Raw genomic sequence first — 26,609 nt, forward strand, 5'->3', positions numbered from 1 at the left:
GAAAACTTCAGCCTAATATATAAATCGAGAATTTATTTACTTGTATATAATGTGGCCAGATTTTCATTAACTAGATTTCACCTTGAATTCATTACCCTGGGAGACTTTACCAATATGTGATGTTTTCATTTATCTCCTGTCATTTTTTCCTGATGATGCTTTGTCTTAGGTAGTTAGCCAGCAAAACGTGCACAGATCTTAGTGCTTCATTGTTAACTTCTAGTATTGCTTGATTTGCCCAAACTATTCATCAAATATTCTTTTGAAACAAATCAGACAATTAAAAATGTATTAAAGGATGCTACTTTTTCTCATAACCGAGCATTTTTTCCTTGAAAACTCTGTGCTGTGTTCTTAGAACAAGGTGAAGGACAGGTTTTCATTCCATTGAGGATAAATAGTCAGTAAAGCAATTGTATGGGTTTTAAGAAAATTTGTTACACTTCCTAGAAATGTCTGATTTGATCCTCGAGCTGTATGGAAAATGAGATTTATTCTTCTTTGTGGCCATCAGCTTGCACTCATGTTCCCAGCTGGTTGTCACATAGAAGTTTTTCTTAAAGGGATTCGGCAAGAGAGTGTCAGGGAGTCTGTGAAAACTGCCACCTCAGATGGACAGAGACACGGATCTTTTGACAGTAAAAGCAGGGAAAGAGATCATTATGACTAATGAATGATAGGAGATAATCATGCATTTTGTTTTAAGAAGTTTCTTATGTTAGAGCGGCACCTGGGTGGCTTAGTCAGTTAAGCGTAGAGCTCTTGATTGCGGCTCAGGTCATGATCACACGGCTCGTGAGCTTGAGCCCCATGTCAGGCTCCATGCTGACAGAACAGATCCTGCTTGGGATTTTCTCTCTGTCTGCCCTCCCCAGCTCTCATGCACTCTCTCTCTCTCTCTCACTCAAAATAAATAAATAAACTTTAAAAAAAAAAAGATGTTTCCTATATTAGAAATTATACTTGTTGGCATACAATTAATTATAGTTTAGAAAGTTTTATATTAGGATGTAAAGACCAAAGACCAATTAAAAAAAAAAAAAAGACTTTTTTTAAGACAGCAACAATCCATTTGATTGTCTGCCATCAGTAAGTCCAAGGAAAGACATTTTTACTCTATGAACACCACCTGCTTGGGCATCTCGTTTTCTTCTGCTTCATGCAAGGAGCCATTGAGCAAATCAACATGATGATGTTCTTGTGAGGATTAATGGAAGTAGTGTTTAAAAAAAACAACAACACTCCAAACTGTATTTCACACATACTAATGCCACATAAGTGTTTTTCTACTGCAGTACTTCCAAACTGTGTCAGTAGGCGGTTTGTGGTGTGTCCCCCGCCCCTCCCCCCCCCCCCCACATACCCACATAGGACAAACTCTGGTTCGCTAGCTTTTCCTTTGTTTGTGTCATTTTTTTTTTCAAATCTAACATCTTAATTTTACATGAAAAATAAATTAAGGATTTAACAGTTGTCTCTATCAATAAAGTCATAAATAATAGCATTACAATAAATCCTGGTATCTCTACTACATGTTAAATTTTGGCTATATCTGGCTACCTATTTATGTATGCATTTGCAAGTCTTTGGGAATTGATATTATAAATAGGTAATGAACTCTTCCCTGCTCCAGTTCTGTCGTACAAGTCTTTAAAAAGGTTATATGTTTCCCTGTTGGCCCCTGAATCATTACCTAATTATGGTTATGGCCAGCTCTACTGAATCAGGTTAACTATAGAACAAAAGGAAATGGGTCTTCTATTTATAACCATCCTGAAAGTGAAATTCACAATATGGCACCAATGGAGAGTCATTGAGACATGGAACTTGCTTGGCCCAATGGTGTCTAATGTTCTGTTCACCTTTGAAGAATCTGATTCTTCTTCCCCTTCCTTAAAAAAAGAAAAAAATACTTGTGATTCAAGTACCATTTTATGGTACAATCATTAGGATTATGTTAGAATGTGTTAGAATTTATTCCCTAGATTCTAAAACTTATCTTTTTATTCAGAATAGAGTTGTCCAAGAATTTGATCTTGGGTCAGAGGAACCAGTTAAATAGTGATTTGCAGATATATTTTTTTAATTATTTATTCCCCCAAATTGTATCCCTTTTCTTGTTGGAATGACTATTATTTTGAGAAAGGAAAAACTATAATGTAAAACCTCACAATGCAGTTTACCTTAAGTTCCAAAGCTTCTGTAATATAAATTTACAAGTAGCTTCATATTAAATTAGCCAATTATAAATCCATGTATAATTTCCATATCTAAACAACGCTTTGCCCTACATTAATTAGAAACTACTGAATCTATCAATAATTGATCAAGATCATTGTGGACGAAAACATAAGATACTTTCAGGTGTCATGCCTGTTAGGCAGGCAGAATCACTCTTTCCTCCTCTGGCATATTCTAAAAAAGAAAGAGTAATATTCAAGTAATTACTCTGTTTTATGTGTCACATAAATCGTGGACCTAACTTTTAAAATGAGCCGCAGGATATAGGGAAAGGACATACTCTGAAGTTAAATAAACGTAATTTCAAATCCCAGCTCTCTTAACAACTACCTGTGTTACTATGTGACTACGTGACTATGACTATGTGACTACATTTCTTAACATCTGTGAGCCTCGGGTCTCTCATCATTGCAGAGCAAAGTAATATCACCTTATCTCAGGGAGTTGTTAGGATTATAGTTATTAAGCGCTCACTAGGTTCCAGGCACTTTACTGAGTACTGGGAACACAGAGGAGCCTGTTAGGGGCTCTTTTCTTCAGGAGTTAGCAATCTAGATGCGACCAGTGTGTCCTCTCTCCTCCTACTGCAGGGATAAGTACTGGCATAGTGAGCCCAAGGGGAGGGGTTGTACACAGGAGGGTCAGGTAAGGCTTCAGAGGAGCGAGCTCTGGAGCCCAGCAGCTGAATCTTGCAGCTGGGTAGTGCCCAAGGTTGGTCATGTATGTATGTCATGGGGAGGTATTTGCAGGGTGGGGTAAGTGTATGGCAGGGAATAAATAAGGGGCAAGACAGATGAATTCCACAAGGCCAGGGAGGACTGAGCAAGTTGGCCTCATCTGGGAATGGGAAGGGTGTTACAGCTACAGTGGAGGATGTGGAGGTTGGGGAGCCACAAGGGAGATCGGGGCTAGATTGGGCACCCTTTTGCTCCACGCCCAGGAGTAGAGATGTAGCCTTCAGGCAGTGAGTGGCAAGGGAGAAAAATGTAAGGAAGATCAGCCCTGCAATGGGGGATGGGATTAGCCGGGGAAGGAACATAGGAGAGCTTCCCAGCAAGTGCAGCTGGTGGATGTGCTGAGCCCTCCCGCTGTTCCTTTGACTGGGCCCAGTTAAGACATAGCTCACCTATAGGCATGAAGGGAAGGGGTCTGGTAAGTGCCACATGCCAATTTTTATTAGAGACAGGATCTAAAGGAATCAAAAACATTTAGTCCTTTTTAGAGGAAAAAGCGTTATTAACTAACCAAAGCAATTGGTGATATGAACTGTTTAGAGTATTGTTAAAGTAGACACTAGAATACTAGAAATTTAAAGCCAGTCTTGGCAGTGACTATCTAGTAACTTCCTGGAAATTGCTAATTGTATGAATATTTTTAAATATCGATTTTCATAAGCAGTAGAATGTGGCATTATTAATCCCAGTTGCTGAGAAGCTTCTGGATCTTTCTTAGTGGGTGGCCGTGGCTAGTTCTCGGCTGGGGCCAGGGAAGACCCGAATGTTTGATCATGTGATAACTCCTTTCTGCTATGCCCAAAGGAACCCATGCTTGTCTCTCAAAAGATAGGTGCCTGAGATCGGAACTACACATTACGTGAAAGCCTTTGAATGTCACGTACAGTAGTGGCCAAAAGCTATTCATGCTGTCTCCCAAAGGTGAGAGGAAGTAGTTGTGCACATTCCCCGCTCCAGACTGACCACCCGCCCGGAAACCATCCATCAGGGGGACAGAGGCGGTCATACAGGTTGATCTCATTTTCCACTGACATGATGTGTCTTTCCCCCATCTATCTGGTCCATCTAAATGTTAACAGTGAAATCATTGACAAGTAGTCTTAGTTGTATATGCAGAACACCAAAAGGTTGCAAATGCCTTGAACGGAACACTGCATCCCCTTAGTTATGAAACACAAAGCTGCCATGCCGTTTGCTCTCAGGAGCTGCCGGTCTTCCTAATCACAGTTATTGATTCCAGGGAATTTAAGGGGTGAATTTCTACAGGTGTTGCGAGCTAAGACTGATAGCCTTGGGGAGTGAGGATCTTGGAAACTCTGACAAAGACTAATTGATTTGAATATAGATGCCTCCCTTTTACTTTTTTAAGGTGCTAAAATCACATATAGTTGAGAGAGAAGATCCCAGGTTCTCTAAGAGGCTGATCGAGTCACGTATGGGGCAGAGAGAGAAAGCCAACCGGGAGTGCTGCTTATAGCCACTTCCTTTCAGAGCTGAGGAGGGACCCAGAGACGATCTGACCACTTTCCTCATGTGACAGCACTTCCTATTTTGGGAGCATAGCCATATAAGGAACGATGTCTTGCGTCATCCTCTTCAGCAGAAACATTTCATCAACCAGCACTTATCAATACCTTCACTATAATTGTGTATGGTGAGAACATCAAAGCACACGAAAATATTGACATGCCTTCTGTTTCATCAAAAATGATTTTATTAAGTGTATTATTATATGGTGCCTGAAGGTCACCTGTATTTGGTTTTCAGCTACTTAATTACCACTCAGTTCCTCAACCTATTTGGTAGCAGAATGATAGGGAGCAATGTGAGTTTTCCCGTATCACCACATCCCTTTTGTGTTGTTCTGTGTCCCAGGCATTCAGCTTCTCTGCTTTGCCCTGAAAGTGTTTTCCTGACCAGTGTCAATGCTGTGCTTTCTGCTCAATGAGAAGTGATAAGCGTTCTCTGCAATTATTCGTCTCGAGTTAAAATTCTTGCCAGTTCTAGCCTTGCAAAGTGTTATAGGAAATTTCACAGTTGACCTTTGGCCATTATTTGTTCATTCTTCCTTCTTTCACCAAATATCTACTGATCAAGCTGGATAGAAAAGTCCAGAGTACTCAAAGAGCATCAAACAGAGGACAAAATCTCAACAGGGGATCAGGATATGCTCTTTAAGCTGAAACGCAAAAGAGAAGTAGGAGGTGGCCAGTGGGGGGTTAGATACAGGTGTAGGTCCACCCAGAAGAGGAACAACCTGTAGAAAAGCCTGGAACATGAGAAAGTAAAGAGATGTAAACAGTGGTCATCTTAGTAAACACAATTAAAAACACACACATATAGAAGAATGAGGTTTGACCAGCACTCAGGAGTATTAATTAGATTTATGCATTTAATGCTGAAAGTGAGCATTTTCCTGGGGTAATCATTATGTAAAATATATGTAAATGTAATAGAAAATGCAAAATGATCACAAAATGATTTTCATAATTTAGTTCCTGAATATCATCAGTACCTCAAACCTAATTAAGTGTGCAATAAATGTTTATTGAATTGAACCTCATCTTCTTGTTGAGCAAAAGTAATTATCACTGAAACTTTCATAGATAAGAAGCCAAAGGACTGAGATCTCCTTTTAACTGGTTGGACGTATCAGGAAGGAGAAGGATTTTAAATTTATATTTTCATCCCTAAATAAAAGTTAAATACCATGTCCCATCCGTATAGCACAGAAGCATGAAAGAATACCCTATCTTTACCCTTGAATCAATTCGTTGTTGGTTTGTTTTTTTTTTTTAACTAGAAGAGAAATTCAGAAAAGCCACTTTCAAATAAGCCATTACTCCAAATTCACATTCCATCAGGATGGTCCCTATAATCTTGCACATCTGCACTGACTCCTTTGGACGCTATCCTGCTTCTCACTTCTCAAGGTCACTGACACCCCCTTTTCTCTTTTACTCATCACTGCCTTAGCTCATACTTTTGCCTTTCTCGGCCCTCCAGTTCCCACTGCACAGTGTGGCTGCAGGGGTCTTTGGCTCTTTGGCTTCAAAATCCATCAGGGTTTCGCCACTGCCCTCAGGATAGTTCCAGACTTTGTTTAATGTGGAAGGTGTCTATCATCCAGTCCCTTCCTGGGTCAGCCTCCCCTTCAGGCCATCCTCCGGCTGAAAAGATGTAAATATACGCTCAGCACTGAGAATATGCCAGGTAGCTTTGATGTATTTTTAGCGTAGAATCTTCTTCCTTCTTCCCTCTTCTGCCCACCTGCCACCCTCAACACACATAAATCACGGGACTGTAGTATTTTTAATGGGGCAGAGATATGATTGCATTTGCACATTTGGCCACAGAGGAAGGAAAATTGGCCCACGAGGTATCCTGGTAGAAAGTTACCAGGTCACCTGGGTGGGTGTTTCGGCGCCATGACTCCCACCAAACACAGAGGCTATTGGGTGGAAGGAGGCTGGCAGGTGCCTCCGTGGTACACGCGCAGTTTTCTCCAAATGACCGAAGTTTTACTTAGAGTGAGTGGAATCTGGTATTTCTAAATGTAAATCATTCATAGGACTTCATCTAGTTAAAAGAACACTCAGGGGCACCCGGGTGGCTCCGTTGGTTAAGCGTCCAACCTCGGCTCAGTCATGATTTCGCAGTTTGTGGGTTCGAGCCCTGCATCGGGCTCTGTGCTGACAGCTCGGAGCCTGGAGCCTGCTTCCGATTCTGTGTCTCCCTCTCTTTCTCTGCCCCTCCCCTGCTTGCACTATGTCTTTCTCTCAAAAATAAACGTTAAAAAATGTTTTCTTTTTTAATTAAAAGAACACTCAGCATGGACCAGAAGCCTTGGGTTTGTGAGCTTGGGCCATCCTGTGAACTTTCGAATCTTTCTTCGGTTCTTACATTGGAGTCCATCACATGCTCTGCCTGTCTCACAGCATTGTCATGAAGACTGATACAGGCAACAGTTCTTTGTAAACTTAAGTGCTCAAAAAGGGTAAAACTATGGGGGCACCTTGGTGGCTCATTCGGTTAAGTACCTGACTTCAGCTCAGGTGATGACCTCTCAGTTTGTGAGTTTGGGCCCCACATGGGGCTGTCTGCTGTCAGTGCAAAGCCCACTTCATAGCCTCTGTTTCCCTCTCTCTGCCCCTCCCCTACTGGTGTATGTGTGCTTGCTTTCTCTCTCTCTCTCTCTCTCTCTCTCTCTCTCTCAAAACTAACATCAAAAAAATTTTGTTTTAAAGGGGTAAAGCTGGAGTGCCTGGGTGGCTCAGTCGGTAAAGTGTCCAACTTTGGCTCAGGTCATGTCACGGCTTGTGCGTTCGAGCCCCACGTCAGACTCTGCTGACAGCTCAGAGCCTGGAACCTGCTTCCGATTCTGTGTCCCTCTCTCCCTCTGCCCCTCCCCTGCTCATGGTCTGTCTCTCTCTTTCAAGAATAAATTTAAAAAAATAAAATAAAGGGGTAAAATCTATGATATCAGTATTTGCTTAACAAAGCATGTTGGCTAGATTGCTGTTTAGTCTTGTTTCCTTTATATCATGCTTTTAGTAATAAAACTTTAAATCTATGTATGTATGTGCTTATATTTTCGAGAGAGCATGAACACAAGTGAGGGAGAGGGGCAGAGGGACAGAAAGGGAGAATCTTAAGCAGGCTCCATTCTCAGCTCAGAGCCCAACATGGGGCTCGATCCCATGACCCTGGGATTATGACCTGAGTTGAAATCAACAGTCAGACGCTCAACTGACTGAGGCACCCAGGCGCCCCATAAACTTCAAATTTCTAAGCATCACTTCCCTTTAACTTTTATGCCCATATACTGTGATTATCACTTAAATAGGATCTATGTTCTAAAGGTAACCCATATTCTGACAGTAATTTTATGGAAGCTGTAAGAACTGTGTGTGTGGTATTAATAATACACATTCATTCTGTAAAAGCATCGAAGTTTCAGAAGACCCTCGGTTCCATCAACCACTATTGGCTAGAGTAGTTACAAATAATAGCTCTTTCCTGGGAAGGAGGGCACAAAGGTGTTCAGAATCGTAAACAATGCCGCCAACCACAGTGTGCAGTTTGATGGTCCTGGGTTTACATCCCGGTGCTTATTTGTGCCGTAACCTTAGACAAGTTGAAGTAGCTTTTTTGAGTCTCATGCTCCTTCCTCATCAATTAGATGTGAGTAAGAACCTACCTCAGAGGACATGAGAGAATTAATGACAGTCAGCAAATGGATGGTATCAGCACAGATGTTATCTGCCCAACATAGGAAAGCTTTACTTATTTATTATTGATGTGATTCTGGCCTCTAATGATGGCGATAACAATAACTAGATAACCTGGTGGCCCCTTTTCTTCTGCCCACGTCTTGGGAAATTTGCCAGGTCCTACTATGATATTCCTGAACCTCAGTTATGATCTGAGCAGTATGTCATCCCAGAAAAATAATTATGATAATGAAAAACGAATAATCATTGAGACTTGGAATGAGTAGCTATATAATGCATCAGGCTGATGCTTGGTCCTTTATGAGGTGATTTCTAATCGTCAAGAGCAGACTTTTTGTCAGATGCCAGCATCCTTGTGCACGGGAGGAAGTGAGGTCTGTGGAGGTGAACAGCCAGCACTCTCCCCTGCACAGCATCACATGACCAGCGAAGCCATGTGAACTTCAGGCACCTGCTTCCTCCCAGGAGTCCCCCCCCCCACCCCATCCCCTCCTCAGCCCTCAGACATCTTCCCTGCAGATTCTTTCTGGAACCAGACTGGTTACACCTTCCTTTGCATGGATGAACCACTCCACAAATTAATATCCTGTCTTCATTGTCTCTTCTAGCGTTAAGAAACATATTAATTACACCTTTAACTTTAAATTATGATCATCAGAATCTTTGGGGTTTATGCCTGTTACTTAATTTTAGGAGGGTTTTTTTTTTTCTTATTGTTTTCTTCTTCTTCTTCTTCTTCTTCTTCTTCTTCTTCTTCTTCTTCTTCTTTTTTGGTGAAGCCCAACTCCATTATAATTTACTCAGTGTTTAATTTTTTTTTAATGTTTATTTATTCTTGAGAGAGAGACAGAGACAGAGCATGAGTGAGGGAGGGGCAGCAAGTGAGAGGGAGACACAGAATCTGAAGCAGGCTCCAGGCTCTGAGCCGTCAGCAAAGAGCCCGATGCGGGGCTCGAACTCACAAGTTGTGAGATTGTGACTTGAGCTGAAGTCGGAGGCTTAACCAGCTGAGCCACCCAGGCACCCTTGATTTACTCAATGTTTAACGGTACAGTTTCAAACACTCAACGGACATGGATTAAACAAATTTGCTTTAGTGTATTGGATCATTGTAATCAAATTAATCAGTCTTTTTTTGTTGATGTGCATGTTCTCCTTCAGTTCCCCATACTTAATAGTCTCCAGAGAATCAAGAAAAAAGATACCATTTCTTTTAAAATGCTTATTAGTGGCTTTTTAATTGTTCCCTTTTATTTATTGAAGAAATGAGAACTGCAGGACCATCATAAACCCTCTGGGCTAAATGTTCTTTTGCCAGCGTTTGAACTTTTTGAAAGACTCTATCTGGTGCTAAAATTGTTTTAGAAAAAGAGTTCTAAATATCTGACTTCCTACCTAATTTGTTTTTTCTTTTTTCATCGGGATACCCATAGTCACAAAGACCAAAATGTCATTCACTGGTAAAACTTCAGTTTTTTATTGCTATATTGGCTTGGGTTTTTTTTTTTTTATTACTTATTATAGCTGAGTTGCAACAGTGTGTGTTAACAAAAGGTGCTAAATCTCTTATTACCACCACTACCATCCATCCCCCACCTGATTTTAGGTGAATTTTATTGTATTAAAAAATAATACTCTGGATTCCTTTACTGCCGGGAAACAAAGATCATTTTTATTAATGTTGCTTCTAGGATGACAATGTCAGTCATCTCTTTGAAAATTCATTTTGGAAACTAAGTTTGTTCTTCAAGAACCCTTGAAAAGAAGCTTTAAAAATGGCAGGGGAAGATAATAATAATAGAGTAGATGAATTTGAGCGTTTATACAATGAAACTTAATTTAACTTTCCCTCAAACTCCATTTCAAACTTGCTTTTGTGCATGAGAATATAGTGCGCAGCTTTCCTCCCCCTATTTTTCAAATGTTCTTCTCCTCAACATAATCTCCTCTGAAGGATTCTGTGTATTAGATCAGAGCGCCAGTCTTATTACCTGGGCCTCCAGGGCAGGTGCACCAGCGAGCCCCGCCCCCGTGCCCAGCTAGGCCTTCTGCAGAGAGAGGCAGCCTGTGGACAGGGACAGCCGGAGACGGTTCTCAGGCCCAAACTCTGCAGCCACGCCCCCCGCCAAAGCACAGCAATGCCCACCTGGAGTTACTTTGATGTGACCTGCGTGATGAAAATGGATATCAATTGCAGTCCTAAAATTAAGACATTGTGCATCTCGTAACCTGAGGAGTGATTATATAGGGCAGGAAGAGTACTTGCAAATTTGCCTGACAGTGATTTGGAGAGAGGTAGAATGGAACAGAGCGCAGGACTGTGTGCCCATGGGCGTCTTCACCCTCCCGCCCCCAGAGAGCGGAGATCGCTAGGTGCTTGGCCCTCACCTCAGGCATCACTGGAGGCTGTGGGAGTCAAGAAGAGGAACGCTGCTCGTCGTCACACCCTAAGGTGCACTTTTGCCAGGAGCTGAGCAGTACTGAAATTGTAAGGAAAGCCCTGTCACTCTGGGCGTTGCTCTTGAGGTAACTTGGGGAACCCTTGGGGCACACCGGCCAGGACTTCAGGAGGTATCGGGACTGGGCATAGCCCACTCCCTGCAGTCTTCTGTACTCTGGATGTAGAGTCCTTGTGGGCTCTTGGAAGCTGTTGCAGGCAGTCATTAGTGAGTGTGCTGGAAAAGCTTGTTGGAACTTTGTTTGCACAAGTGGTTGGAGAGAATGGGGACTGTGTAGGGAATCTAAAGACATTAGCTTTTCTGTTCCCATCCCTTTATGTTTAATTTGGGAGACAGCTGGTGGCCCTAGGCAGTACCGCCGTATTTGGGTGTTAGCGGTGGGAGTGTTTGGGCGCTAGGTCCAGCCCAGATGTCCTCCATGAAGCAGATGCTCTAAGAGCTGGGCATAAACATTGTCACTCCTTCCCTGTGTCCCGTTACGCTAGGGTTTGTGTACGTGCTATGTGTGTGTGTGTTACGTACAAACCCATGTCAGGTGCCTGTCACAGCAGTTCTTTGTTGGAGCGACCTATTTCTGACGCCCTTAGGCTGGTCTTCAAGGACAAGGGCAGTGAGTGGCCAATTCCTCCTTTTCTTCTTCCCCTGTGCCTGGCACAGTGCTTGACACATGATCAATATTGTGAAAATGGAGGGTGGAGGACATGGAAATGAAATAATTTTCTTCTCATGTATTGATGTGGAGAGTCGCCTGATCTTGTGCCAGGAGTCATAAGATGTCAGAACTTGAAAGGACCTTCCTGGTCAGTCGATGATTTAGTGGCAAAGCTGGACCCAGTTGCCTGTGGTATGGAGACTCTCAGTTCATTGTTCTCTCAAGGGTTCCCCCTTTGGTTCACCTGCCTCATTGATGGTGGCATTTCTGTTCCAGCTTACCTAGCCTGCAGTCTTAGGACTTTGAGGGACTGAAAGATTCCGAATTGAGTATAATACAAACATGCAGTAATGAAAACATTTAGTGTGGCTTTGATGGCATTCAGTTTCCATTTTTATTCAAATCACTAGTGCTCTTTAAGAAAACACACTGTAATAGTAGTAGCTGACCTTGAATTATAATTTTTATAATCATATGTTTGTTATGAAATTGCGATGATTCGATTATGATTAGCTTAGGGGAAATAAAATCTGCAAAGGAAAACGGCTTCATTTGTTAAAACGGGGAGAACTCCGTCTTAAAGAGGTTCCATCTAGGACTCATTTACTTGAAATGTGGTGCCTGTTGTGAAGATTAATAACAGGTGGCCTTTTACAGAGCTGCTCAGCCTGAGTCTAATGTTTTAGTTTTTACTTTATTATCCCAAACCTCCATAACTAAACGATTTTTTCTTCCTGTCCTTTGTGCCCGATATGGAACTGTAATCGACTTCATATTTCTCACCCAACCTTTCAGCTGTAATTAATATTTTATTGTATCAGATTTTATCACTGACTGGCAGAGCAGCAGGGTCCTGGACGCATGCTCGGGCACACTTGCACACGCACGATACACGCATGCACACACGCGCACACGCACCCACAGAATGACGGTAACTTGCGGATGTGAGGCTAGCTCCTTATGATGAATCTTGGCTGAGAGAACATAAAATATATCTGTGGTGCCCGCAAATATTCCAAAGCAATTTATGGCCAGTCTTACCTAGAAGAGAGCAGGACAAAGAGAAATTAAAGTCGCTGACATAGAATATTCAATCCCCAGATCTATCGAGGCTGCGAGGCGTGTTGCACAGTGCCCACCGTCTGTACACAACTAGGTGCCAGTCGGCATTTCTGATTTAGTGAACGGCGCCGTGTTAGGTCAGCTACTTGCATTACGAGTGTTATGTGAAGGTCTCTGAAGAATCCTAGTCATGATGATCAACACATGGAACATAGTGAACTGACCTTTTTCCCCCCTAACTTTTAACTGATGACAGTATTTTTAAAACTTAGTTTAGTTGTACAAGGCTGTTTGAATGATCAGGGTGTCATTCCAGTTAAGTGCTGACAGGTTTATGAAAAGAGAAGGACCAAACCAAGAACAGGGAGAAAATAAATTCTGTGTTATTGCGTGGCAATAAACTTTAATCACACATTTATATTACGTGCTTTGCATAGAATTTATACTTTCATTTTCCATCGCCCTCCCACCCTGAAAAAAAATAATCTTCAGGAAGATAGTACTGCTAGTCTGTATTCTTTTTTTGTACATATAGAAGAGACGGTTTTACCAAAAATTGCAAATTAAACTAAAAGGCACTATGAGGTACCATGAAATGAACAACATTCGAAGTCTAAGTCTGAAATGATCAGAAGTGCAGACTTTAAAAGATTAGCAAACGCAACAGTGAAATGGATCATTAACTTCTCTCCCTCTCTCCCCTTTCCCTCACCCCCTGTTCTGTTATCCAGTTGTATAACCCTCCAATATTTTATGCTGATAAGAAATAGAATAAGTGGATAAGAAAAATGGACTTACAGCTAAGGGTTTAATCTCGAAATGAATTAAGACCCAAATTTTAAAGTCAATTTCAACTCTACAGCAGGCTTCTCCTCAACGTCTTCAAAGTTAGAAAACACCAAACATATCTCATCACATTTGAACTTTCAGGTTTAACAGAATACACGAAAGATGTTCTGATGTTCTTTTCTAGGTTATATGTCGTCGTGTGCCAGTCTATATAAATGCAGATTCCTTATTCTCCTTATAAAAGCCTTAGAGTGTTGTTGTAGAAAAGCCTCGCATAAATGAAACTTTAAATTAAATTTCATTCCAGAAGAAAGTTATGATCTAGTGATGCCACATTTTCGGCAGAATCATCTTCACTGTGGATCATGCCTTCAGATTGCAAAAGTGATAGGAAGATTTTATGTAACTTTAAATTCCAGAAGAGTGGGATAAGGATAGGCATGGTGTGACTTCAATAAACAAAAGGAGCATGAGTAATACATTAAAAGGATAATAGAATTTTAAGTCAGCCCACTAAGCTAGAAACTTCTGCTTGGTTTTCCATCCTTGAGAACTTGCTTTGTTAAATCTTTTTAGAAAAACCATTCAAAGAGTAAGATTTTCAAAGCTACTCTTTGAGATTACAATTGGGGTTGCACAGATTTTATGAAATTCACTAGTGAAATGATGGTATTGGCACCGATGAAAAGCCTATCAGCCAGAGAGTTCTGTTGAGGTGCCATTGACCTAGGTGCCAATAATGTGTTAATTTCCATCAGGGAGACAGCAATGTGTGGCAATTGGGCAGCAGATAGGATTTAGCTATTTTTCATTAGCGCTTGGACGTTGATAAAGGGGAATAGAAAAGAGCTGCTTGACCTTTCAGTGCTTAAATTATTAAAGAGCAAATAGATTTGAGGTCTGGATGCTTGCAAATCTAATTTCTCTTGTGGAGCCAGGATGAAAAGACATTTTGGGTTTGAAATTGCTCTAGTCAACTTAGTTCTTCCTTTAATATATCTGAAGATGACTAGATGGTAACCATTTAAAAAGTAATATGAGTGGAGTGGAGTGTATAACATACCAGCTGGCTAAAATAGGGGTCCACTAAATGATCATTTAATTCTCAAGTTTTCATCTAATCCTCATAAAATTCCTGCTTGGAAAAATCAATTTTTTTTTGCCCATATTCACTTAGAGGGTATTTAAATTACAAAACAAAATTTTCTGTCCTTAGGGAACGTGAAACATTGAATTGTTCAAGTTAAAGTACTGCCAGGCACATAGTAGGTGCTCAAGAACATTCCTTGAGTTAATAAATGAGTAAATGCACACACAACACTCACAACACAACACACGCACAGCAGAGTTGGGGAAAAGATGGATGGGAAGCGAGAGGTGAAGGTTTGAGAAGAGGGTAGAAAAACAGAGAGGCAGCTTTTGATTCTCTCAGGGCTCATTATTCAATTCTGAGTTATCCTGAATAAACTTACAATCTACCCTGCATTCTCTCATCATAAAACCTGTTTCTTGATCATTTCTTCTTCTGTTAGCTCTTGGATATTCAAGAAATGAATGCAAAATAAACTTAGTATTAAATTTTAGTAAAACAGAGCATATTTGTGATTACCGGTGTATTTCTTCCCTACTACTACTACATATAATGCATACAAAATAGAAATTACTTCTGGATTATATTATGCTCCAAAAATATGTATCTCATGGCCCACTTCATTCCAAGTGTGCTGAGACACAGAGATGACTAACCTGTAGACCTTTCCTCCAGGAACTTGAAGTTTTTGGAAGTGTTGATAGACACAAATGATTATTAGTCTTTACAAGAAGTATGTTTTTGTGAGTGTGGTGCAGAGCAAGAGTATATCACAATCGGGGAGCAGATCATGAGCCCCTGACAGAGGGTTCATGAGAGGGACTCATTCTTTTTATGAGGTAGGGTCAGTCCTTTTATGAATAGGGTCATCTGCTGAGAGCAGCAGAGTATTTCAGGGTGTTGGAGAGAACACCATTTCAGTAACAAACTTGGGTCCAGGCCAGGGCAAAGGAATAGAGGACAAGGTGTTTGTGATAGAATTCAACATGGTGGGACTTGGACAGTCTGGAAGCGACGGTGCTAGTCTTTCAGAGGAGTTAGACGTGAAAAATGAGTGATCACTGTCACCAGTGGCACCGAGGTTCCTGGTTGGGATCGAGAGCTGAACAGGACACGAGTCAGGTGCTGGCCTCCCTGCAAAGTCCAGGGATGTCCTCCCTGGAAGTTATTAATGACTCAGAGAGAGACGGGAGAATGAATTGAGGTCAAAGGTGTAATTTCCATCTGTAGCCCCATTGATGTGATAAAAGAGGAAGAATCTGTCTAACAGTACTGAAATTGATGATGGGAAGTAGGTGGGAACCAGTTTGTATGTCGGTTGTAACCGCAAAAGCGGGGGAAGAAGCCTGTGGCATAGACGGTTCAAATGAGCACCTTAGCCAGGGCTTGTAACAGTTCGTGCTACTACTACTGCCTTGTCTGACGGTCATGAGACCACGTCCGCTACCTCATCAGCTGTCCCCGGATAGAATGGGCGCTTGCATCATCAAAATGCAAGTTCTTGCATCATCCAAAGGGGAAAACAAAGCCTGCATGTGCCAGACTCCCCGCCTAGCACTTCCTGGATGGAATAATTTCTGCAACTTTTTTTTCTTCACGTGTATCTTCACATTTCCACTTTGTCTGGTATACAGGTTTTCCAGAGTTGTTTCTAAGGTGAAATTTTGAAAATAGTGTCATGTAGCAAACAACTCGGAAAAGCTGATAAAAGGGAGCCAGTGTTAAACATCATTTTATTTAATGGAGAGTCCCTTTGGAAAGCAGTTAATTATTCCTTTGCTTTATCCATTTTTTTGAGAGTAGCTCTTGCATGCTGACTAAAATGCTGAATAAAAGTATAAAATGCACCTTACAGATCCATCTAACTCTTTTATTTCATTGGGAAAAAAAAAAACAAATTAAGACCCAAAGGAGTTAATTTAAAACCCCAGTTGTTAGCAGAATTCAGATAAGAGCATAGATCAATGCACATGCCACCCTCCCCCCAGCCCTACAAAAGGCATTTCAAGAGAACAGTCACATTTTCTCAGTGCTGTATGTATTTAGTGGCAGACTAGGTTAAACTTCTTCATGAATCAACTGTTGTCTGCATTGTGCTATCTTTTGCTTTGACCTTGACCCCTTACTCTTGCTATTGTATGACCTGATATTCTGCTTTAATATTTGCTACATATCCAACTACTCCAAAACTCAGCAGCTTAGAAGAACATTTCTATTTTGCGGCGATTGTGTGGGCCAGCAGAGGGTTGGCTGGGCAGTTCGTGCTTGGCGTCTCAGGATGGCCATCATCTGAAGGCTCCGCCTTCAGAGGCTTCCAAGATGGTCCACGCACATGGCTGTCAGTGATGCCAGTTGTTGCCTGGGAGTTCTTCGGGACTGCAGGGCAGAGTGCCTGCAGGTGGCCTCTCCGGTGTGGCAGGTTCAGGGTCATTGGACCATTTACGTGGTGGCTGGCTTCTTCTCCCAGAAAGCTAGCTCTGCTGGGGAGCCTGGCTGAAGATGCATAGCCTTCTCTGACCAGCACCTTGAGAGTTACCGATGATCCCTTTGTTACAGTCTTTTCGTTGTATGTAGTCATTAAGGTTGGCCAAGCCCATTCTTTTGTTGTCGTCATCGTTGGACACCTAAGCACTTTATTTTTTTATTTTTATTTTTTAATATAATTTATTGTCCAATCGGCTAACATACAGTGTGTAAAGTATGCTCATGGATTCTGGGGTAGTTTCCCATGGTTCATCACTTACATACAACACCCAGTGCTCATCCCAGCAAATGCCCTCCTCAATGCCCATCGCCCGTTTTCCCCTCCCCCCCGACCCTCCATCCACCCTCAGTTTGTTCTCTGTATTTAAGAGTCTCTTACGGTTTGTCTCCCTCCCTCTCTGTAACTATTTTTTCCCCTTCCCTTCCCCCATGGTCTTCTGTTAAGTTTCTCAAGTTCCACATGTGTGTGAAAACATGAGATCTGTCCTTCTCTGACTGACTTATTTCACTCGGAATAATACCTTCCAGTTCCATCCATGTTGCTGCAAATGGCATGATTTCATTCTAGATGGGAGAAGTGTCAGAATTTGCAGATATATTTTAAATTCGCCACATCTAACTATACACGTAAGAAGTCAGGGAGAAGGGGGCAAGAAATCCGAGTCCACTTTATCTCCATATGTGTTCTTGTCTTCCCCAGAGGAAGATGCTCCCTACGTGCGTCCTTTCATGTCAGACCCATCATGCACTGAGAATTACATCAGATTTGGTGGAACAACTTAACATAACCAATAGAAAGTCTCTGATGTTAGGAGGTTAGGAAGCAAGAGTCGTATTTCTTGTTGTTATTTATTTATGTTTACACCACACTCAGAATTCGCATTATCATTACACTGTGAACCTACTGTACCACCTGTCTACTGAGCAATCATTCTGATGTTCTACAACAATTGATTTTTCTTTGGGCAAGATTACAAACCGAACAGCAGCTGCTGGATTGCATTCCTGTAGTAGAACGTGCTAAGTGGTTGTACTCCCAGAAACAGGTGATTTCACTGAATGCACATTCAGAGGACACAAGGGCGAGACCCAAAGAGGGACCTCCCCAGGCCGCTGGGGATGGTAGGCTCCTCTCACCGGTTCTTCTTCAGCATTAAGGAGTCCCAGTGTGAGCAACTCTAGGATTGCAACATTGTTCCAGAGAGAGTCCCGGTGCTTTTCTGATACAGTGAGAGAAAACATGCATTTCCTTGCCAATCTATTCTGGATTCAGTTCTTGAAAGCTGCTGGCAAGAGTTAGTTTTTCTCAGTATCAGAAACTCTTTTTCCCCACCCAAACTACACAAATGTTCATCATGCCCTTAAAATATATATCTTCACAGAAACACCCTGTCTCTTCAAAGTTGGTCTCATTCTCCTGTGGTTACTTCGAAATTCAGACATTGGTAGGGGGCAGGGAGGAAGGCGGGTAGGTGCTGGAACTCCTGTCCATACGGGCATCTCCAGAGGATGCCATCCCCATCTAATCCTTATATGTAATTCAAATAACCCAGTTCAGGATCCAAGGCCTTGGCATCTAAAATTCCAGTCTGTTTTCTCAGATCTTCTTATGTCCTCTCTTTCCACTGATCTGATATGGTGAGGGGCAAAAGAATGTAGGAGAAGATGGGTCATTAAACCTTGCTTAACGTGAATCGTTATATACTGTGTTTTGTGACGTGTTAAAATGTCACATGCATTCCTTCAGATGTCATTGAAGAAAATAATACGTTGCCTTTTTAATTTTTTTTAAATTTTTTAATGTTTACTTGGTTTTGAGAGAGAGAGAGAGAGCGCAAAAACGAGCTAGAGCAGGGGAGGGGCAGAGGGAGAGGGAGACACAGAATCCGAAGCAGGCTCTGAGCTATCAGCACAGAGCCCTGCATGTGGCTCGAACTCACGAAGCATGAGATCATAACCTGAGCTGAAGTCCTATGCTCAACCGACTGAGCCACCCAGGCTCCCCTACATTGCCTTTTTAAAAATAAACTTACAGTTAATATAATTTCATTTGTTAGGTAAACTGAGTTAATTTTCTATAAATTCATCTTCAGTTACATGTGAGAAAAACATTGTTTTAGTGTCTGCCTCACAGAAATAGCAGAGATTGTTATACATGTGTATAAATTGTAGTTTTGGTGAACTTTGTTTCCCCTCAACCACATTGTATTATTGGGGGTGAGAGAGCTATTTTTTTTAAGATTTTTTAACCTTTTTATTTTTGAGAGAGAAAGCATGCTCGCCAGCAGGGGAGGGGTAGAGGGAGAGAGAGACAGAGAGAGAGAGAGAGAGAGAGAGAGAGAGAGAGAGAATGAGAATCTTAAGCAGGCTCTACACCCAGCGCAGAGCCCGATGTGGGGCTCAATCCCACCACCCTGGGATCTTGACCTGAGCCGAAATCAAGAGTCAGACGCTCAACTGATCGAGCCATCCAGGCGCCCCTGGGGTGAGAGAGTTCTGTGGGAGAATATTAAGCCCCTTCCTTCTCTTTCATTGAGCAAGTGTTAAGGGAGGATCTGTTATGTACTTAGTACTTCTTACTGACTAAATCCAGTGTATTCTTTGTTTTGGATATCCTGCGGGTCCATGCAGTTGAAATCAAAGGGAATCAGCTCAATCATCATAAAATATCACTGACAATACTTTTTTTCCTCCCTAGTGTCTATCAAGTAGTTGTTGAGGAAGAACGACCTCGAAGAACTAAAAAGACAACCGAAATCTTAAAGTGTTACCCCGTGCCAATTCACTTCCAGAATGCATCAATACTGAACTCACAGTATTACTTTGCTGCAGAATTCCCAGCAAACAGTCTCCAAGCTGCTCAGCCTTTTACTATTGGTGATAATAAGACATACAACGGATACTGGAACACTCCCCTTCTCCCCCATAAAAGCTACAGAATTTATTTCCAAGCTGCTAGTAGAGCCAATGGGGTAAGTTTTATAGCTGGCTGTTTACCTAGGCTATTTAGGGTTATTAATGTGAACATAGATTAAGGAAGATAGTGGTAAGAAATAAAGTCATGCTTTTGTGTGTGTGTTTACTTGGAACAAACGTATGTGGTTTTTTTTCTTTGTAAACTTATCTTCACCTAGAGAAATTTATGGAAAGAAATGAATAAATTTGTATTTGTTTTGGTAGGGAGAATATGTTGTCAGCGTGATGGTTTTTATTTTCAGTTTTTACTCGTTACCAAAAGTTGGCTAGCAATTCTGCTTCGCTTACTATTTTACAGGGAAATAGTATAGCTACAACACATACATTCAGCTCATTTAAAATTTTGTGAGATACACAACATCTGTCTTTCTAGCATATTCTGTCCCATTTCTTTGGTTTCAGAAGAGTTTATGCTTCCTATAGCTGTAACTAAATTAGGTATCTTTTTTTTTTTTTTGAGAGAGAGAGAGAGAGAGAAAGCAGCTTTAGAAAGATTAGATGAAAGCAAAATAAAAACTATGGAGTCGTTCCTGAATTCTTTCCCCCTTTCTGTTCAGACCGACCCAGAACTCTGGTAAGATATTAAAATCTCCTTAGAAAGAAATGGGAGTTTTCTGGACACCATGATGGTTTCCCTCCTTCACAGCATGGGTCTAAGTATCATTGACTTGACTTTTGCCAGTGAAAAGGGGGGAAATACTTCTTCTTCAGTTCTTCTGAACTGAGTTCAGAAGTTCTTCTCCAGTAGTATCTGTACAGAGTGAGCAAGGGTCTGGAGAAGACAGGGCCCGTAGGCAGAGACATTGTATGTGTAGCTCCTCATTTGTCACCCGCTCCAAAAATGCCCATGGCCACCAGCTCCAGAGCCAGAAAATGTATCTGAGCATGGTACAAGGAGTAATCATCGTGTGAGCATGTATCTAAGTGCAATTCATCATTGTGTGATTAACACCACACTCGGAACAATGAGCTCTTTTCTTATCAGCATTTAAATAGAACTACAGATATTTTTATTTGTTTTAAATAAAGCACGAATAGTGACTTTTTCCCCCCTCTTTATTTGGCACAGGAAACCAAAATAGACTGTGTCCGAGTGGCCACAAAAGGTAGGTTGAGACTGTGGGATGCTCTCCCAGTTTATGTCCTTTAAATTTTTAGATGGTATTTCAGAACTTCTTGTAAGGTTAACTTCGTTGAAATAAGCGTGTCTATCTGTGGGTGCATGTATTAGAGTCTTAGAAGTTAATACTATTTCATGCCAATACTTTTTTTAAATAAGGAGTCGTGTTACTGCATTCCAAGGAGTTTTCAGTGGTTAGCCTTTTCAGAATTCTTTAAAATAAAATGAATGTTAACGTGCTTTCGGTACATGTTTTTTAAACCATAGTAGCATATGCAGTAGTCCTGTGACTAATGAATCTTCGTATGCAAAGTAGGAAAATACTGCCTGCTGTTTTTAAGCAAGTACCTAGTGATAAGAGCTCTCCCAAATGGAGTCTGCATGGGCTTTTTTCACGGAACACGGGGCAACTAAACCCAGTAACTGGGTGATTTTAGTGGAATTTCTGTTTCCCAGGCCTGGTTAAAATCCTGGGAAAATGCGATCAAGGACAAGATGTAGGAGTGGCTGGGGTTGAACCGTCATAAGCTCACCACACACAGCCTCCTGAAGAACCAAGTACGGTTGTATGTGCACACACGAGCTGTGATGTCATCTTGTTCACCTTGGAGTGTGATCTTAACCAGGGCATGGGAAATGTATGAGACAATGCTTTGAGAAATATAAAATCCCACCTTAAAATGAGGCATTATAAATTAACACCTGTAGTTAAGTATACCCTCTCAGACCATCACAAGTGACCCATGACCATGATAAGTTCTGTGTGACTCAATTTAGAAATGATGGCACGAAGGCATCCTTGGGTCTGTCACACTAGATGTAGTCAGGCCAGAGACAGTCACCTGAGTTCTGTTGGGTAGAAATACCTTATTATTTCATTGTTTCCCTTGCAGGGAGTATAGTTTGATATATCATGGACATCCATCTGCATGTTCAAAATTCACATTGAATTCTAATTTCATGAAGATCCAGGACCTTTTTATTCCGTTAGCTCCACAAATATTTCTTGGTTTCATGGTCTGTGCCAAACACTGCCAGGTGCTCATGGGCTCATGTTCTAGTTCTAAGAATTTATTTGTATTGATTTTGAAACATTTGGTTTTGTAGTATCATATTTTTCTTGATTAAGTGCGTTTATTTCTAGGGATAAATTAACATTAAATGAAATTACAGAGATTGGTGTATTTCATAAACTGTAATACGATCTTAGCTATTAATTACTAAGGATTATGAAGCCCTTGAATGAGGTATCAGTGTTCTTAGGCCTCCATCCAGACCACCACCCGTGCTCCAGTTGTTGTACTGAATTCGCCTTACCCTCAAGGTCTGAAAGAGTAAATCCGCTTCCGCAGTGCCTAATTTATAATGCCTTCCACTGAAATCGCAGCTAAAATGTTTGAAAGCACTTTCATACCTGTCTCACCTAGTTCTTCAACATTACTGTGAGAAAGGAGGCAGGTATTTCTGTTTTTATTTTTTAAATGAAGAAAATGCATATTTTTAGAGGTGAATTGACTTACCAGGGTCACTCAGCTGATAATCTGTGGGTCAAGGCTTAATCCCGAACCTTTGAACTCCTACCCACAGTGTTTCCTCTGTATTTCACGGCTTTTCACCCAGCAGATCCTCAGACCAACTATAGTATTAGATTGTATAAGTATCTGCTCTCCCCTTTATTAGAATTGAGTCCCTGCCTAATTCACTCTGAAAGCAATGAAATTTGTCATCACGTTCATTTACATAGCTAAATAATTATATAAATAACACCCTTGTAGATATGGAAATCTGACGTTGGCTGTTTTCACAATAGATTGAATTAGATGGTGATTTGGATCATTTTCTTCCATCAGCTAGATTTAATCAATATTGTAATTTGTTTTTCAATTCACCAAAGGATGATTAGGCAATCGGATGACCTGATTGACTGAATATTCCCCACTCATATTTTCTAAGTCATTTGCAAACGTTTATTTAGCCACAAACTCTATCCAAATAAACTCTATTGGGGAAAGAGGGAAACCAGTGTTAACAGTCATTATGTAACATTGTCCTTCCATTCGTAAAAGCATAATATAGGAGGTAACCTTGGGAGATATTCTCCTTGCAGGTTAAAACCGAACTGTCTGGTCTTATTTTATTTTACTATGTTCTACGTGTGCAGATTCAGTGAACTTCCTTTATAGTGCAGTCTAATGTTTCACCACTGCTACAGTCAGATAATTTTTCTTTATTCATGCTAAAAGCTCTTTCAGTGGTGCAGGAAGCCATTCCATCTTGACTACGTAGTCAAAACAGAGAGCTAGGCAGTTCTAATAACTTTATTGGTACCCTGCAGGAAGGATGCTTGCAATTGAAAAAAGTTCAAACTTTCTGTGTTTTTGCCACATATTGCTGACAGTGTGGTGGCTTAATTGCATTTTCAGGCACGAAGCCACACTCCTAAGCAGCGTTTTGAATTTACAGAGATGTTGATGTTCTCATGAAACAACTGTTGACAAGTATCTTTATAGAGAAAATATGGAGGTGGATTTGTTTTCACAGGAAGCTAGTTTGTAATTTCAAGTATGGGTATGTCTCTTAAAGATATATTTCATACTCTTTATAAATTTAATGTTGTGATTATTTTAATCCTATTCCAAGGGTATATTTTGACACTAACATAAAGCCTTATAAAAATTAGACATGGGGGAAAAGCCTAAGGTATGTTCTTACCTATCTCCAAATGTGTGGGGGATTGCCTGTATTTTCCTGTATCCTTTCATTTATATATCTAGATTCCTCATAGGTGTATGTGACTGTATTTTGATTGTTGGCTATAGGCAAACTCATCACAGAATATTCTGTCTCTTCAGTTAAAAGATAAAGACACCATACAGCTATAGGATATGCATAATGTTTGGATGTTACCCTCAACCTGTATGGTGGAGTTAACAGAATAGCTTTTAACTGTTTTTAGATCCTCTTAGTTTTATTTTGATTTTTAATCACATTCACATTTTTATAGTTGGATTCTTTTCAAGACCACCTGGTCCGACTGTGTCTTAGCAGTTAGTATATGGGTTTTCTTTGGCTTTTGCATACCTAACGGCTGCCTCGCGGTCAGTAGAAGGGCTAAAACTCCTTTTATGCTAGTTCTGGAAGGCCTTGTTGATTATCAATTCTAAATGGACAGGATACACTTAAATATCAAAACCTTTCTTGTTAGTAAATTAGATTTCTCATATTACATGAGGCACATTCTTTCTAATTGATACAGTAATCAATTTAAACGGCATATTTTGCATCGATCTTCCATACAATAATATTTTCCATAACACGATGCCAGTAATCTTTCTCCTAGACAGTGTAGTCATTTGGCATCTTCCTTGTTACACATTCATTTTAAAACATTTGTGAGCGCCTACTAAAAGTTAGGCATAGTATAATCTGTGAGACTTCTTAGGTACATAAATATATCACTCTTAAGTTTTTGAGGATTTTGAGTTTGTAAACATTTGGGGTTTTTTGTTGTTGTTGTTGTTTGTTTGTTTTTAGTGTATGGGGGCTGGAGTCAGATGTGTGTACTTATTCCTTTCTTTGCTATGATTTGGCTGACGGTAGGGTAACTAGAAATCAAAACAAAAACCTCATGAAAACACATGCTAAATTCTTTCCAAAAGCATTATAGGAGTTACACTGTAAGTCTTAAACAGAAAGAATACAAACTATTATTCTAGTTCATATTTTAAGGTGAATTTTTTGTGCAAAATACGCTTCCCTGTTTTTAAGCTCAGTAATTTATTTAACTTACATTTGTACTCCAATGCACATATACTTTGCTGGAAGACCTTCAGAAAACTTTGAAGGACTTCCATTGTCCCTATACAGTTTCTAACTAGACTCAGAAATTTGAATGTTTCTTTTTTTAATCACTAGGCTCTTTGAGAAGTTTCTCTACACTGTTTTCCTATTCACGGTTTTGTTCAAAGAAATACCATCGTTTCTAGGCCACAATGCTCACAGACGAAAGCACACCAATAAAAGAGCTGAAAAGAATGTTGACATGCACAGCTAATTAAGATTCCTTTTAATTATTCATATTCAATACACGAGAAAACAAATTATATAGTAAGACCACTCATCTATGCAAATCTATCATTTAGCTATGGATTTAGAAATAGAAATATAGATATGATCTACATTTGTCATTCAACATTTTAGAGAGAAAGTATTTTCTTTGCTTGATCTGAAATGGTCTTCCTAATATACATCATGAATATAGCCAGGCCCCTGAGAAGTTACCAAGGAAAAGAAACCTGTTTAACTTTGTTCAACGCTATGTCTCCCAAATAATTTGATCCAAACTCAATTTTCCAAGGAACACGAAAGTCACGCAAAAGAGTTTGGTAAAATACTGGTTCATCAGATTCCACAAGACCCCACTGCATGCAACTGAAATGGTACTTTGTAAGTCTGATACACTTTTTACTCTTCCATACATACTTTTGGACCCAAAAGAGACCCTGAATTTATCAACTATTAGATACTGTCTTCATAGCATAGGATTGGAATATCTGACTTTATTTTACCAAATTTCACAATATTCTCTTTTGTAATACAATGTAATTGACCTTTTAAGACAGAGGGTAGCAAATTTTTGTGTAAAGGGAAGATGGTAAATATGTTAGGCTCTGTGAGCCATGTGATTTCTGCCACAACTGCTCAGCTCTACCATTGCTGTGCAAGAGCAGCCGTGGGTGATGTGTGCACAATTAAGTCTGACTGTGTTCCAATAAAACTTTATTTGCAAAAGTAGGCGGTGGCCTGGCTGACTCCTGTTTTAAGGAAATTTGTAACAGACTCAAGTTTTGTCCTTGTAACTAAAAATAATAGTCACAAATGAACACTTTACCATGCAGAACCTAGAGATCATATAAAAATCCCTCCTGATACCTATAGTGTACTTTTTCTATGGGGGCTTTGAGCCTCTGACCGCAATTTGCCCTTCATTTAGTTGTGAAGACATGGCTGCCCAACCTCGCCATTTTCAAGTAACTTTGCGTCCATGTTGTTGACCTTTTTCAGTATTGGATAGGTGCTCTGTTTCTGATAAGACAATATAGTTTTTTCTCAAAAAGCAGAGTAGGTCACATTCTCCTGTGAGTAACAGGATACCACACAGGAACTTTGGTTGAACAACAGTCTGTGACCCCGCAAATGTTTTATGTATAAACTTGGTACCGACCCTGTAACAAGGCTTAGAAATAACATTTTACTGTTTACAGTTTGCTATCTCAGTATGCAAAACTGCATACTCTATCCTATCGAGAAAATTATCTCCGTAGTACCCTGGGGTTTCTCCACTTTCTGACCCAACTGGTAGTTTATTCATCTCACTTAGCAAGACTAGAAAGTTTTCATTAATAACGTGAGAAAGACGATTATCCCACTCTTGAACCCAGTTGCTACAGTTGTCTAGTTACAAGAAGCAGCACCGTTTGAATGGTGCAGAGGGATATTTCAAAATATTATGCAGCAGCAGTTTTGGGTTTAATTGTCTGCAGATGGTAGATGATCTATTTTCCTTACTCGCTGCCACATTTCTAATAGCACCCAGGCTGTTCCATGTAAATTAGTAATCTTTCATGTAAGCCTGTCCTTAATTTTCCAATATTTTTTCTTTGCATCATTTTCCAGCTGTATCATGTTAGAACTGACGTTTTAATTTTCTATTTTTTTCCCCGATATCTGTGTGTCATGAATGTTAACCATTTAAACACAACTGCTGA

General features: G+C 40.5%; 1 protein-coding gene across 3 annotated transcripts in view; it reads left to right on the top strand.

Moving 5' to 3' along the window:
- The window catches only part of PTPRM (protein tyrosine phosphatase receptor type M), a 790,291-nt gene that overhangs the window by 503,148 nt on the left and 260,534 nt on the right, over positions 1-26,609 (top strand). For all 3 annotated transcript variants that reach the window (XM_049619708.1, XM_049619706.1, XM_049619707.1), the window contains exons 12-13: positions 19,444-19,717; positions 20,791-20,827. In XM_049619708.1, the coding sequence (XP_049475665.1) occupies positions 19,444-19,717; positions 20,791-20,827 (311 nt within the window). The remainder of the gene's footprint in view (positions 1-19,443; positions 19,718-20,790; positions 20,828-26,609) is intronic.

The sequence above is a fragment of the Panthera uncia genome, assembly GCF_023721935.1.
Source record: "Panthera uncia isolate 11264 chromosome D3 unlocalized genomic scaffold, Puncia_PCG_1.0 HiC_scaffold_8, whole genome shotgun sequence".
In the NCBI taxonomy this organism is placed as follows: domain Eukaryota; kingdom Metazoa; phylum Chordata; class Mammalia; order Carnivora; family Felidae; genus Panthera; species Panthera uncia.